Source organism: Bactrocera neohumeralis, chromosome 3 (genome assembly GCF_024586455.1).
Source record: "Bactrocera neohumeralis isolate Rockhampton chromosome 3, APGP_CSIRO_Bneo_wtdbg2-racon-allhic-juicebox.fasta_v2, whole genome shotgun sequence".
Classification (NCBI taxonomy): Eukaryota; Metazoa; Arthropoda; class Insecta; order Diptera; family Tephritidae; genus Bactrocera; species Bactrocera neohumeralis.
Genome location: NC_065920.1, coordinates 76,704,839 through 76,721,397, shown reverse-complemented (window position 1 = coordinate 76,721,397; position 16,559 = coordinate 76,704,839). Strand labels below are relative to the sequence as shown.

The 16,559-nt window shown below is 39.9% G+C and overlaps 2 protein-coding genes across 2 annotated transcripts in view; one reads left to right on the top strand and one right to left on the bottom strand.

Annotated features, from left to right (window-relative positions):
- LOC126753582 (interference hedgehog) overlaps positions 1 to 16,559 on the bottom strand; it is a 239,384-nt gene that overhangs the window by 174,790 nt on the left and 48,035 nt on the right. The gene's annotated exons all lie outside the window — the stretch shown is intronic.
- On the top strand, positions 999 to 7,400 carry LOC126753579 (CD109 antigen-like). Its single transcript, XM_050465129.1, has 13 exons — positions 999 to 1,266; positions 2,107 to 2,512; positions 2,574 to 2,827; positions 3,009 to 3,752; positions 3,826 to 4,090; positions 4,161 to 4,449; positions 4,514 to 4,673; positions 4,732 to 4,910; positions 5,075 to 5,613; positions 5,673 to 6,029; positions 6,090 to 6,626; positions 6,717 to 7,007; positions 7,070 to 7,400. Exons 1-13 carry the CDS (start codon positions 1,202 to 1,204, stop codon positions 7,313 to 7,315), a joined length of 4,332 nt encoding a protein of 1,443 aa, XP_050321086.1. The 5' UTR covers positions 999 to 1,201; the 3' UTR covers positions 7,316 to 7,400.

Here is a 16,559-nt window from a genome sequence, read left to right as displayed (position 1 = left end):
TCCTGCCTTCGCCAACTTGTCTGTTTTTTCGTTGCTGAAAATGCTCCTGTGGCGGGGAACCCAGATCATGTCTAGAAGGAACTTGCCTTCTGGTAAGCTCAGTGGCTTCTTGCAATTAAGGACTATGCTGGAGTTAGTCATGGGCGGTATAAAGGGTATCCTCACCTGGAAATGTCTATTGAAATCCAACATTGGGAGAATGCAGTCTGATTTACTGACGTTTACAATGAGTCGGTTTAGGATATCATTATATCCATAGTTTTTCTGATTCAAACAGCCCAAATCTTTTATTCTTATTGCAGAAATTGCTCCTATTTTGTCAATATATGTAATTCTGAGATATAATTTACAAGATCTTGAACGACGGATTTACTTTTGATGATCTTGTAAGAATTTCTGTTGCCAACGTGGAGGAACCTTTTTTGCAAAGGGCTGGCGGACATCACATAGTAATGGCTGAATTTTAAATATTTTCCTTGAAAAATTTCTCAAAGGCTTTCTGTTTCTTTACAAAATAGAAAGCTTGATTATTGAAAATACACCGTTTTTATCTCGATAAAACCCATGTATTCCCTTAAAGAAACACAAAAGTGAGACTCAAAAGGCGAAATCTAAACACTTATTTTAAAATGATTAGTAACGATAGTTTTACCCTCCCCCTTCAACAGCTGTAAGCTTGTAAACAATCGATGATCACTTTTTATGAACTTGAGAAACACTTATCTCCCCGCTAGCAGTCCAGTGATTAGTAAACAACTGGAAGTCTATTTGTTTACATTGTGTCTTCTTATCAATATGTATAGAATCTAGTTATATCAAGAGCACGAATGAGTGAGAGAGAGAGACAAATCAAACTCTCTTGATTAAAAGCAGAACTATCGAACTAGAATTTCTTCAATCCGGCTGTGCCTGAGACAAACTCAAGTGAAATTTCGCTCAAGAACAAATCGTTGCTCCAACAACAAGCAGCTAGTCAGTCTACAATGAACGCTGCTTTCTTTGGGGATTTTGCAGTCGCGTTTAGTCACCGACGAGCTGTGTTTTGGTGCGTCTGGCTGTACGCATTAAACGGAAACTAAGATCTTCCAGGCGTTTAGTGTTTGGTTTAAGTTTTTTGTAGTGATCAACAGGTGTTTGTTTGTGTAATTTTTCCGGTTTTGCGTGATTTTAAAACAGCTTCACCGCTAACACCGTCGCCGAAATGCAAGGAGCGGCGCTTTTGCTATTAGCCATCTTGAAAATCGCCTGGACGGCAAATGCAACTGGGTGAGTATAGTATTTTCCGTCTTTTGTTTGATTTTACAAGTTCATTGTGCAAACATTGTTAGACTTTATACAAATAGAGAAAAATTATAGTACTTAGTAAAGGGAAGAGTTAATTTTTTTTATCTTAAGACTCTCAAGAAGTAAACAATAATATTTGTTTGTTAATATTTGCAAAGCATTGTTCAGTCACGAAGCTCCAAAGTATTGCTTTCGCAGTTCGCTAACCCAGTTTTTTCGCAAATTGTTTAACGAGCCGTTGTGAGGTTCTCATATCGAATATATAGAGTTAAGAGTCCCTCAAACTCTATAGAAATGGTCGAAAACGTTTTTGAAATCGTAAGGAAGTAAAGAGAAGTTTGAACCAAAGAAACTTCAATCCCACAAATGGTTTCTGATTTTCCAAAAAGTCAGATAATACTATTTCCAAGTTTTCTCGACCGTTTGAACTAATTACAATAGGCTTTGTCAAAAGAACTTTTCAGAAAATACTTGCCAAAAGCGAAGGAAAAATTTAAGTCATCTTTTCCTGTATCTTCCCCTATTTTTAGAACCAATAACTAACTTAAGTTACATATATACACACTTGATATGTATTCATCAGAAAATCTACAAGAAACTCGTATCCGTGAGTTGCTCAAGCTTATCTATGAAAGAAAGAAATATATACATACCAAGGCGCTAAGCATTGACCTGTCTAAAGCCGGCCTCTTTCTTTTGTTCTTTTATGCAAACAAAAATAAATAAAACACTCATTTCTCTCACTCAATCAACTTCTCAATCACCTCTCTTTCGCTTTACTCACTCTCTTCTTTACCATATTGTGATCCCACTCTTTTACAGCCACTACACAGTTGTCGCACCGGGCACCATACATACGAACGGTAAATACAATGTTGCTGTCGCTCTGCATCAAGCCACCGAACCGGCCACGGTGAGAATCAGTCTCCTGGGTCCACAATATAACGATACCAAAACCGTTGAGCTGCAACCGTACGAAGTGCAGAATATCGGCTTCCGCGTGCCGGTACTGCGTGATGGCGACTACAATATCACCGCGGAGGGCTTGAGCGGTCTGATCTTCAAGAACTCGACCAAGCTCAACCACAATGTCTTTCAGACACATTTGAAGATACAAACCGACAAAGGCAAGTATAAACCAGGCGATGTCGTCAACTTCCGCGTGCTTTTTTTGGATGAAAATCTTAAACCAAGTGGTCCTTCAGCGAGTAGTGTTATTTGGTTTGAGGTAAGTGTCGTAGAACTTGTAAGGACATTAAATCTTTTAAATGTAAATTTCCTCTTTGTAGGATGGCAAGCGCAACCGCATTAAGGAATATAAGAACTTTACTGTCAGCAAAGGCGTCTACACGGGCAAATTTCAGATTTCTGCGTTCCCCGTACAGGGTAGGTGGCGCTTGGCGGTAGATAACGGTGGTTGGCGTAGAGCCATTGTCAGCTTCGATGTGCAGAAATATGTTTTACCCAAATATAAGGTTAGCGTTGATGCCACTTCGAAAGTGTCGGTGAAGGATGGTGATATGCAGGTGGTCGTCAGAGCCAAGTGAGTACCATAAATGATTACATGGTTACAGACTAGTTTAGATCTTTCGGGTTTTTATCAGTAATACTTCAGGATTAATCTCAAAAAAGACTATGCAACCAATGAAAAACATGTTGGACTGTATTCTAAAGCTTAGTTAACAATTATTTTCTCCTGTCTACTTTTTGTGTCGTACCTCCAGCTATACCTATGGCAAACCGGTTAATGGAAAGGTCACATTGATTATGAAGCTACAGTCATTTTACTATTCCCACAAAAACAATGAAAACTCAACAGATCCACCACAGCAAATAATAAAGACGACGGATATGGTGAGTGGTAAAGCGAAGTTCGATCTCAACGTGAGCCAATACAAAGACAGCTTCCTCAGCTTCAGAACCACACCGCTTGACATTACAGCGACGGTGGAGGAGAATTTCACCGGTGTCAAAATTAACGGCACCACAGGAACAACACTCTACCGAGACCGTTACTTTATAAGCTGTCAGGTTTTTAAGAATTGCAACTGGTTCACAGCCGACGAGGAAGCGGAAATGACATTCCGTGTCGTGAGCTACGATGATGAATTGTTAAGGGATATCAATACGCCCGTGCGCTTACGTTTCACCGAATCACTGAATAAAAACTACTATAAGGATGAAAATAAAACCGAACCCAAAATTGAAAACCAAGTTTTGGAGTTTGAGGGCGTTTTGGATGTCAACAGCACAGCGGTGTTTAAGGTTAAGTTGCCAGCTCTGGCAAAGTTTGATGGCTACACCCATTTCTATAAAATAAAAGCATTCTACAAGGATGAGGAGCATGACGTGACGAACATCTATCAAAAGGAACCGCCAAAAGTCACAGACGTGGTAAAGACAGATGCGCCTACGACGCCGAAATCTTTCTTTAAGGCACAGTTGGAGTATCCAAAGGGACGTTATACGTAAGTGGGGGTAATCAGACTATAAGACGGAGTTACCATTCTCATGTTTCGTTTTCTTGTTGCTTCTTTGCAGTTTTAACGCGGATGAGGAAATTATACTGACTTTGAACTCCAGTGCGCCCCTAACATATTTCGACTACAACATCGTGGGTCGTGGCAATATTTTGGTCAGCGAACGCGTTTTTGTGCCTAATAAGGCCAAGAGCTTTGATTTAACACTGACGCCTAATTTCATGTGGATGCCGTATGCCCGATTTTACGCCTACTTTATTGATGAACTGGGTGAATTTCACTATGCCGAGACGAGTTTCCAAATTAAGACGGAAATGCAAAATGAGGTTCGGTTATTAATCATTAGTTAACCCTCTATAATAAGCCTTTTAAATTTCTTGTTCTTTCACTGCTCAGTTGGAGATTACTGCCCCAGCTGAAGTAAAACCCGGCGCAGATGTCGCTCTACGCATCAAAACCACTCCACATTCCTTTGTTGGTCTGCTCGCTGTTGATCAAAGCGTTCTCCTTTTGGGTCGCAACAATGATATTTCCAAAAATGATTTTAGCTGGCGTCTAAGCTCCTATACAACGTATACACCTTGGCAGGGTGGTTACTCGCGCTACCCGGGTGGACAAAGTGGTGTCGTAACAATGACTAATGGCAACTATTTCTACAACTACACAGCGCCACATACGTCACCAGGTAACCGTAAAAAACTGAGCTAGCATATGTTGAAACTTCAAAATGACTTTTACCAACTTCGTAGTTGACAACCGCTTCGAAGACCTAACTGCTCTACGCGTACCGGAGGGTGCTGTGCCTCTCCTGGCAGTGCAGGCCTCGGGAGCAACGGCAGCAGTAGCCAGCCAGGAAGTTGCGGTACGCAGAGATTTTGCGGAAACGTGGATTTTCACTGATATTGAGGAGTAAGTTTATATTCTGGATTTTTGATTTACGAAATTACTACGACTTTTGCCTTTTAAGCACACAAACGGCGGAATTTAATTGGACTCAAAAAATCCCAGATACTATCACTTCTTGGGTGGTCTCAGGTTTCGCACTACATCCAGAAAAAGGACTTGGCGTTACAACGCACAACACTGATATTGTCACATTTCAGCCGTTCTTTATATCAGTGAGGTTGCCATATTCGGTGAAGAGAGGTGAATTAGAAGTTACCTTAAAAAATCTTTCACGAATTCGAGTATAAATAAAGAAACCCTGATTATAGTTATTGAAAGTCCGTGAATCATTGTCCTTATATCCCCGTTCCAAAAAAGTTCTACTGAGCCCACACATTACAATGTGAAACTTCATTTCCTTACAGGCGAGATCATCAATGTGCCGGCTTTAGTCTTCAACTATCTGGATAAAGCATTGGATGTCGAAATCACACTCGACAATACCGATGGCGAATATGAGTTCACCGAAATCTCCAACGAGATTTCCAGCGAAGTGAAAAGAGCAAAACTTGTACACATACCCGCACAGTCCTCAGCTGGAGTCGCATTTATGCTACGTCCCAAAATCATAGGCAACATAATGTTGAAGTACACTGCTGTCTCAGCTCTCGCTGGTGATGCTATACACAAGACACTAAAAGTAGTACCCGAAGGCGTAACGGAGTATGCGAATCGTGCGTTCTTTGTGAATCTCAAGCAAGCGCCTGAGCAGCGACAAAGCTTCGATTTAGTGTTGCCACCTGATGTAGTGCCGAACTCGGAACACATTGAAGTCTCTGTGATCGGTGATTTACTGGGACCGCTTTTGAATAATCTCGAGCATTTATTGCGCATGCCAACCGGCTGTGCCGAGCAGACCATGTCGACATTGATACCCAATTATTTGGTTCTGAAATACCTTAAGGTAAGCAATGCTTTTACTTTGAGAGGAATTTCCACAATAATTACTCAATTCCCACACAGAACATCAACAAGCTTACGCCAGCTTTGGAAGCGAAGATACTGCAAAACTTGGAAACGGGTTACCAACGTATGCTCGGCTTTCGCTTGAATGATGGTTCCTTTGTTACATTCCGCGCTAAGGATAGAAATGAGAACGGATCCGTCTGGCTTACCGCATATGTGGCGCGTTCGCTACATCAGCTGCAAGAGTTTATAAAAGTAGACGATGCGATACTCAAGAAGAGCATGCAATATCTCATCAAGACACAAGCAGAAAACGGCAGTTTTGTGGACACAAACAACGTACGCTTCGGTGCAGAACGTCAGCAGGGAGTGGCACTGACAGCACATGTCTTACTGACTCTCATAGAAAACAAGGTATGGTCTCTATAACAAAACACTAAATTACTTCTAAACTAATCCGTTCCCAATATGCAGCAACTCACTAAGGACTATCAAGCCAATGTGAACAAAGGCTTCGATTTTATTTTGGCAAACACCGAGAAATCTACCAGTATATTCGCTAAGGCGTTAACCGCGTACGCCTTACAATTAGCTAAGCATGCTTCAGCAAGTAAGCAACTTGAAATACTTAAGTCAGCTGCGAAGACCGCTGAGGATCGCATGTGGTGGTCGGCTTCGGAACACCGTTCGCAGCAATGGTGGCGCTGGATACCTAATGGAGACGTGGAGGTCACTTCGTATGCCCTGCTTACGCTTTTAGATGGGGACCTTGTCGATATTGAAGATTTATTATCGATTGTGAAATGGTTGGTGGCCCAACGAAACAGCTATGGTGGCTTCATATCCACTCAAGACACCGTTGTCGGCCTACAAGCTTTAATTGGCTTCGCCGAAAAAGCGCAGTATGAACCTGGTGTAATGGAAGTTCAAGTGCTGGCTAAAGGCGGTATTGAACGCTCGGAGAGTATAAAAGTAGACGAGAACAATGGGCTGCTCCTACAAACAGTGGAGGTAAGTAACAGTACATAAGAACCAAACAGTATCCAACAAAAATTCGAGTTGAAAGAAAGACTTCATAGTTTTGCTTTTCAACCTTTACAGCTTCCACAAAAAACGCTCTCAGTGGACTTCATTGCGAAGGGCAAAGGTGCTGCTTTAGTGCAAATCGCCTATCAGTATAATGTGCTCGAGAAGGATCCCCAACCAAGTTTTGAAATCAAAACCATAATTAATAAGAACACGCCAGTCTTAAAATTGGAACTGGATGCCTGTGTTGAATATAAGGGTGAAGGGGATGCCTCAAATATGGCGATTTTAGAAGTGACACTACCCTCGGGTTATGTGGCCGATACGGATGCTTTCAAACTCATTGAGGGCGTGCCACGAGTCAGGGTAATAGCTCTTAAAAACAAAAAGTATATTTTTGATAAATAACAAATAAAATTTACTTGCAGCAAGTGGAAACCCAGAAGTCGGACACTTTGATTGCCATCTACTTCGAAAGTCTGCCGAAGGGCGAAATTCAATGTGTGCCCATCGAAGCACTGCGCCAGTTTGCTGTTGCTCGTCAGAAACCCGCTTCAATTGTGCTCTACGATTATTATGATACTTTGAAACGTGCAACGGTATACTACGAAGTCGCCTCGAAGTTGTGCGACATATGTGAGGACGATGAGGAATGCAAGAAAGCATGTCAGTGAAGACAGCGAGATTTTGTGAGATCAATAATAATCATATAAGAAAATATTTTATATACATTTATTAATAAAACGGTAAAACAGCGATCACTTTTTAGGTCACTTCTTGTGCACACTTTATCTGAGATTTTATAAGTGTCCAATCTTGGAAAGTTTCTTTTTCAGTTTTCGGTATAAGACCTTCGGTTTTGAGCGTGAAATCATAAAAAGCTTGCATCGTACGAGGCATCTTTATAGATCGACTCATACAATGGAATGTATACTTCCTAAATTCAGGCATGCACCGTGACCTGAAGTCTATTGTACCCTCCAGTCTATTACAAGGAATCACATTACGAAGACAGTGATAAATTCCAGTATCCTGCTGGGTACTATAAATGCGCTGTGATCGCTATTCGGATAGATAAATCAAAGGGCCTTTATCCTACACCTATAGACTACTATTCGGATACGTGAATCCAAGGGCAGAACAATGTGCAGTCTAACAACAGATACACTGGAGTTTCCGCCTCTATGTCGCAGAACCGTCAGTTAGCGCAAGAGGCTATACCTATACCACAAGCAGTAGTTGAAATTCAGCCTCCATGATGAAGCTACCTGGATGTCTCCGGATCGAAAAGCCCCCAACCAGATCGGTGACGTTGTGATAGGCGGAAAACACATCTCCAGTTCTATAGACATGCGTACGCTCCGAAGACCTAACATTTACTCGGGCCACTATTTTGTTGCAGCCAAGATATACACCCGCATTTGTGCAGCAAAAAAGGCACATCAAAAAACACAAGGAATGTTCGACGTCGAGAAGCTGTAATCCCAACCGACATCCGAACGATTTTCTACTCGACTTGCGCTCCTGCTTTCTGAGAGCCGCAACTCAAGCTCCAGAACCAGAGCTTCCAGAACGATATAGAGAAGGTACCATCTTTTACAAGTATAAGAGTGTACGGCTACTGGCGTTATTATAATTGGCCTCAACAACCTCGCCGTTAGTTCTGCTTTCTCGAGAATGGATAAGAAAGCGAGGGCAAGACAAAATATATACTGTCATCAAACAAACAGTCGTCACACTCGCGACTAGGATCCCACGTCACTGTTGACAGTCATAATTTCGAAGTCGCTGATAATTTCGTCTATCTTGGAACCAGTATTAACGCCAATAACAACGTTAGCCTCGAAATCCAGCGCAGAATAGCTCTTGCCAACAAGTGCTACTTTGGACTGAGTAGGCAATTGAGAAATAAAGTCCTCTACCGACGAACAAAGACCAAACTCTATAAGTCATGGACGATGAAAACATCTGATAAGTTGACGTTATGAGTTTTCGCGAGAAAGGTTCTGCGAAAGATGTATGGTTCTTTGCGCATTGGCAACGGCGATTATCGCATTCAATGAAACGACGAGCTGTATGAGTTATACGATGACATTGACATACTTCAGCGAATTAAGTGACAGCGGCTACGCTGTCTAGCTCATGTCATGCTCTGAAAGTATTAGATATAAGAAGGTCCCGCAGAGGGAAGCAGAGGAAGAGGAAGACTTCCACTCCATTGGGAAGACCAGGAGAAGGAAGATCTGGCTTCGCTGGAATCTCCAATTGTCGCCACAGCGCAACAGCGGTAAGGAAGAACGATTAGCGCGCTGTTGTAAACTCGGCTATAACCGAGTAAGCGGTGTCTAGACCAATAAAGAGGAAGAACCATAATTTGTACTCGGGAGAGGATTCATAGGGTTTACTGACATAATGTCTTCGTTCGCTGATCGAACTGCTCGAATTAGGTGTAAAGGTACTCCGAGTAGAGATGAAGAAATGAGCTGCTTTCCAAGAAAAAAACTTAACTAATTAATGCTTCTATGAAAGCTTTTGGGATTCCCAAAATAAATATCCGCTCCCTGTAGCGCATCATAACATATCACTGACAGAATTTAAGGTAGAAAAATGTAGTGGAGAACTAATTGTCCCACCCCTTTTAAACAATGTTCGTAGGAATTCTTTGAAAAAAATTTATATTTTAGTCAACCCCTTTCGCAAAGAGAATAAATCACCTGCTGACCGCAATAAGTTGCTTAAATTTCAATAGCATTCCATAATTTATGTATAATGCAATTATAATTGGGTACCTGCTGCTTCATTATTCACACAAATTAACAACTGTGGCACATATGGCGTACTCTAAGACTCGACAGACATATGGATCTAAGGTATAAATATTCATGAGGCACCAATTTATTGCCAAGAAATTTGTCAACTGAGATTTAAGTTAAGATAATTTGAGCTAAATCATAACATATGTGACATATATAACCGTATTAAGTACATTGTTTGTATGTATATGATTTAAACATGCATTTTTAATAAATTTTTCTTTAATATACTCTCACCTCCTCGTACGAGCGCAAATTTTTTCGGCTTTATAGGTTTGAAAATATGAAACTCATTTATGTTTTGATTAACGCTTTCAATTTCACCTTCGAGAAAACTGACCCATGTGCATTTTAAATGTAAAGTGTCACATAAAAAATATTAGCTCAACTTTTTAACCACATAAATGTAGATTAAAAACGTATTTTTCGCACCGACTGTACGGCGGTCATTATATTTTTGGCCGAAAGCCTAAATTTGCGCTTCAGTTTTAATTAAAAATTCGTGCAAATCATAAATGTCATTGAGTTCGGCTCGACACCTCGCTGCAGCACTTTGCAAGCGGCGACAAAGGCCATTGAAATATATCTACACATATATGCACACACATGCATCCCGCTATTTATTCTTTATAAATTATGACAATTTAATATTCCAGTCACATTTTAAAAATGCGCACACACACATACTCACACCTATACAAAGCTAACATCATTCATATTTCGCGCCTTCCAAAGCAATTTATTATGTTTTGAATATTTAAACATTTTTCTTTTCACCCCACAAAACTCATTACACCTTTTGGTGTGGCAACAATACGCCTTTTGCCACACCCACTTTGAGATTATCATTATTTAAAAAATTGGACACCCGTGGCGCTCATATAAAATATACATACTTATATACATACATTTGTGTTCATAAGTGCACATTGTTGCTGCTACAAGTGTTTCTGAGGCCCAACAACAAAAATAACAAGCGTCCAAAGAGATCCGGCGACAACAGCGATAATTGCAGAGACTTTAAATTGGTTCAGTCGCGTGTTGCATGCGACACACATCTGTCTTTATGTAAAGGCACATAAATGTGAATAATTTTGTCGGTGTGAAAACGCTTTAACGAGGGTTCGTTGATGAAAGCTTGAAACAAGGCGTGATTAATTATAAAACATATTCTGACAAATATGGCGCATGTGTGTGCGTGGGGACACCCCGCGTTTCACGCAAAAATATTAACCGTTTTAAGTACCTGTTTGTGACATTGTCATGTATCACAAATGAAAAATTGTCATGCCACGCTGAGAGTGGTGATAAGTCAAACGGCAGGTGGTGCGCAAGAGTCAATCTGCGTTTTTAGATAAAAGATTTGCGTGAGTTACAGTTGAAATGGCGGATTTATGTCTACACATCATGAGCTTTTTTGTATATTAGCACTAAATCGGATATATACGAGGTTGTAAAGTATTATTTGAAATGTACCTTAAAAAATAACATAGATCAAGTAGCAAATCAATAACCGGTACTATTACCAATATCAATACCTTACTAATATCAGTACCAATACCAATTCTAATACTAATACTAATACCAAAACCAATACCAATACCAATTCTAATACTGATACTAATACCAATATCAATACCAATACCAATACCAATACCAATACCAATACCAATACTAATACAATACCAATACCAACACCAATACCAATACTAATACCAATACCAATACCAATACCAATACCAATACCAATACCAAATCAATATACATACCAATACCGAAGCCAATACCAAAATCACTATCAATGCCAACACTAATACCAATACCAATACTAACACCAATATCAATACTAATACCAAACCAATACCAATACCAAAACGAATACCAATTCTAATACTAATACCAATACCAATACCAATTCTAATACTAATACCAATACCAATACCTATACCAATACCAATACCAATACCAATACCAATACCAGTACCAATATTAACACCAATACCAATATCAATACCAATACCAATGCGATTACCAATATCATTACCAATACCAATACAAATACCAATACCAGTACTAATACCGATACCAATACCAACACCAACATCAATACCAATATCAATAATATTGCCAATATCAGTATAAATTGCAATAACAGTACCGGTACCAAAATTAATAACAGAAAAGGACGTCTACCAATATCTGTGCTATGACCAACAACATTATCAATATCAACACCAATACCAATATCAACACCAATACCAATACCAATTCCAATACCAATACAAATACCAATAACAACAACAATACAATTACCAATACCAATACCAATATCAATACCAATACAAATATCAATACCAATACAAATATCAATACCAATACCTTTACTAGTACTAATACCAATACCAATACCAGTTCTTGCAAAAGTACTAAAATCAATAAAAAAATAGGAAAAAAACTCTTCATATCAGTACCAGTTACGTTACCATCACCATTACCAATACCTTTACTTTCGCTAATATATTTATATGCGGTACAAGAAAGTACGTAAACAACAACTTATCGCATCTTGGCCACTCATTTTGTCTTCCTTAATGTAAATGGATACTTTCGTTTTACCCTCTTCTTCCTACTTTAGCCAACCACCAGCTACTAGTTGATGTTTCCATTTTGGTAAAAAATCGCAACACTCGAAGGCACAGCTTCACTAATTTGTCTTCTGCGCTCGCGCTCAACGCCACCAGCCATTCATTGCTGCTGTCAGCTTCTTCCTCGGCCCTGCCTTCACACCACCAACCAAGTGCACTTACTACGCAAGGAAGCAAAAACAACGACAAACGTTTGTGAGTTGGCTGTAAATAATTAATTTGTCTGACATTCAACAGCGTCACCGCCGCCTTTCAAAGCTTAAAATATGCAACACTGCCACTTCCGTTCGAGGCCAATTTTTTGCTGGCGCTACTTCTACGCTAGCCAAGGCAGTATTTTTCGCCAGCTTTGCTCGTCGATCGTTTTTCTTCCGCCGTTTTTTCCACTGAATTGTATTTAAAGCGCACTTCCGGCAAGAGGACAAATGAAATAAAGAAGCAGCTGACTTTTCGGCTGGTGAAAGGAGCGGGAAAGGGAATTGGTGTAAAAGCGAGACTGCACCGCCGCCAATTCAATTTCTGCTGTCGACAATAACAACAGTTGTGTGTGTAAGCCTTGGCGTCGAGCCCGTGTGAAAGCTACAAAGGCAACAATAGCAGCAACCTCATGACGTTTAATGGTCGGGTGTGTGTACGTGAGTGTGTAAGAGAGTAAAGCGGTTGTGTGCCACAGCCGCCGCAGCGCACTTATAATAAACGAGCATACTTCTTGGCGCTCCGCAATTTAGTAGCGCACATATTTTCACTCCTTCACCAGCGCTCGCACACACCTACACAAACACATGCATGCACTCACTCCTGCACACCTTGCATCTTTGAACTCCAGTGCACCTCAGCAAAGTGGCACACACGCACACACAAGCAAACAAGCTGTATTGTGGCGAGGTGTTCCGAATATGCTCACACTTTCGCTGCTGCTACCTCAACGCCTCAACACTTAACTCCTTTACCCTCAACACTCGACTCTCAACTCTCGACACTTGAAGGCTTTCCTTTGCTTTCTGGTTAACGTTCAAGTGACTTGTGCATAAATAAGTACCCTGTACGTTGCACTACTTGTGGCGCGAAGTAGAGGAGTAGGTGCAGTTGGAGGCAAACACACATACACATATACACACAAGGCAGCATATATTCTCACACTCACACATTCCATTTTATTGTTTAAGCAGTAAAACAAGGAAACGGTTGCGCGGTAAACACGAGCGGAAGGCGGCAAGCTTACAGCATCGCTCGGCTTGTTTACCACTTTGGCCGCGATTTAACACTTTTGCCTTTCACTCGAACATTTGTTTTACCCTTAAGCGTTTATCCTCTTGATTTCGTGTTTGTCATGACATTCGCCTGATTTTCGACGGAGATTTAGCTTAAACTTGAAATGGTTATCTAAGTAATGTTGTGGTAAAGTAATTTCTTGAGGAAATTTTGGCTTTTGAATGGAGAAAGTACATAGGAAGCATGTTTGGAGTATAGAGTTACAACTACATACCTTTGTAATGACTCTTGTTCTAAGAAAGTGGCTGCATAAATATTGAGTCCGAAACGCAATTCGCTGAAAACAATATTCAATGAGTTTTCCGCAAAAAAAGAAAGCCTTAAGGGCATGCAGGATCACCAAGATCATGGGTAAGAATATCGAAAGTAACCTCATGCTTGTGGCTTACACGATTTTGAAACAACTGCAAGACGATTGTTGGCCTAGTGACAGTTCACAACAGGCATCACCTCCAAGCCGATTGGGCATTTGGTACAAAGACACATGCAGAAAATGCAGGGAAATAGGCATGATAGAGACACTGGAATACCTCTTCTGCTTCCATTCGGCCTTACCTAGAATACATGTTATATATAATGATTCGCTGTTCAAGAGACTAGATGAAGTATCGGAATTGGATACAAAGTCTCTCTTAAACTTCTAAATACAGAAGTTGAACCTCTATTTCTTCTTTTGGTTTCAATCAGGTGTTCTTGTTCTAAGAATTATGTGATCCTTTTCAGCCTCTATTTAGAAAACTATTAGCATACTAAAAACTACATAGCATTGGAGCTCTCTGGTTTACACAAATATATCAAACGAAAATAATATCAGATATTCAAGTGGGACTTTTCACGATTTAATTTTGAAATCCTAACATAACTTCTTTCGTGTTTCAATGATCCGCACATACATCCTCATCCGTCCTAAATCCCAGATGCTGCTCCTTCTGACCACAATTTGTTCAGATCAATGCAGAACGTTCTCACTGAAACGTAATTCACATGTGAACATGGTATTAAAAATTGGCTTAAATCATGCTTGGCTGTCATGCCGACGCAGTTCTTTTGGGATTAAATCCAAAAATCGTTATAAAATGGGAAAATGTTATAGCACAAAAATGCAACCATTCAATACTACAAGAGTTTCTTACAAGGGGGTGATTGGTAAGATTGCATGACAGCAACATAGGGTGCCTTTTATATTTCGGGATTTGGAAACACTAAGGTGGCAATGTGGAAACTCAAAATATTATCATAAAATTTTACATATTTGATGTTATCCATACTCATAACGTTTTGACAAACGACCACTAGCTGTGTTGTTTACAGGAACTTAAAATATTCATCTGGGCCAAAAAATTAAATAATTGGTAACAGTGCATCGATGAACTTACTTTAATTTTTGGTGATGAAGCTCTATCAAGGGCCAGTGTTTATCGATTACATCGAGGTCGTAGATCACACCAAGACAAATTGTATGCACCAGACTGTATGAGGGTTTCAAGATGAGCAGCAAGAAGCACTGGCAAGCAAATAGTTGCCTGTTTTTTTTTTTTTTTTGAAAAACTGAAGAAGTCGCAACCATAGCACTGGAAACCCAGGACAGAAAATTCTAAGTGGCATACCATTTGTTTTGTACCGCCGAAATGGATCACTCTTCACCACGATAATGCTAGCTCTCGCACAAGACTAAAACAAGTGCATTTTTGAGCACTCAAAACATCGAGTTGATGAGTCTGCCCCCATTTAGTCTTGACTTGCCACCGAATACCTTCTTTTTATTCCAGGTTTTTATTCAAGGTTTTTGAAAATCTAAAGAGGTGGCTGATTCGTTCTATAGGTATCTCCAACCTCAATCAGATTGGCAAAAGTGCTTTGAAAATTAGTTCCAACGCTTGCAAAAGTGCATAAATCTTAATTAGGTATACTTTGAAACACAGTAAAGCGCTTTTCAATGATTATAATTTGTTTTTGCCCTCGAATACCGAAATAGAAAACAAACCTACGCATATGCTATAGTGACTTGATCTGAACAATTTCTTCCGAGATTACATTAATGCCTTAGATAATAATCCGTGCAAAAATTTTCTAAAAATATTTCTTCAAATGAAAAAAAATTTCTTTACAAACACTTCACCTCGACAATTCAGTCAGTGTGACTACTACATATATGCTACAAGGGTATAAAAATCGATCGAATATAATAATAAATCCAATAGTTCTCGCAACATAGCGAAAAAACATAGAGAACGCAGCTTCGGATCCCTGGAACCAAGTAAGGTTTCGAGTTACTAAGAATAGTAAGGACGATAGCATCCATAATTATAAAAATTCCTCCACAGAGGAAAGTTACAATGGAGGTATCGAGAGATAGCAGGAATCCCTCATTTACTGGAAAAACTTTACTACTGGAGAAGAAGTGCAGTTGCTTTTTCAAGAATGGGTCGAGACTAGTAGAGAAGATTGAAGGAAGAGATTTCTGTAAGAAGCTCTTCGGCAATCTGAATTTTAGTCTTCGTGACCATTGTAGTGCGTTTCAGGCAGAAGTGGTTGTTTTAATGTGATGGCAGGCATACCGCTGCGAAGCAGAGCGACAATACTAGTGCTGGGATCGCTGACAGTGCGCTCAGAACTAGACGAGGAGTGTCTGTCCTCACTAAAAATAACATCAAGCTACTTCAGCATCAGACTCGTTTGCGTTCTCTTCATTGGTATTTTGGGTTCTTGCATTGAATCATCGCCGGCAACCCGCTTCTGTGAGACTGTGGGATTCATCTCATCAGTCTCATCTTCGGTAAACCAAAAGACATAGTAGAGCCATTAACGGTCGCAAAGAATTTGTGATGGGCTTAAAGCGCTTTATAGATTTTAAACGATTTTATGATTTATTATACTGGAGTTTTACGTAACACAGGGAATGTCGTTCCAAACTGTTCAAGTGAGTCCTCTGTTAGGATGGATCTCATAACCAAACGTAACCTAAGCTAAATGTAATGGAAACCTCCTATGTGATTAACTCGATAAATGTGGTTCTGCATCCCACAAGCAAAACATAGATTTGGGAAGCTCAAAACGATAAAGACATGTATACTCTTTGTTCTAAAGAAATCTTAATGAACTACTTAGTAAGCAATGTTTAAATATTCAAGCTCTTTTAAATTCCTTATCAACCGAAATCCTAACACATTGTATCCTGAAACAGCAAC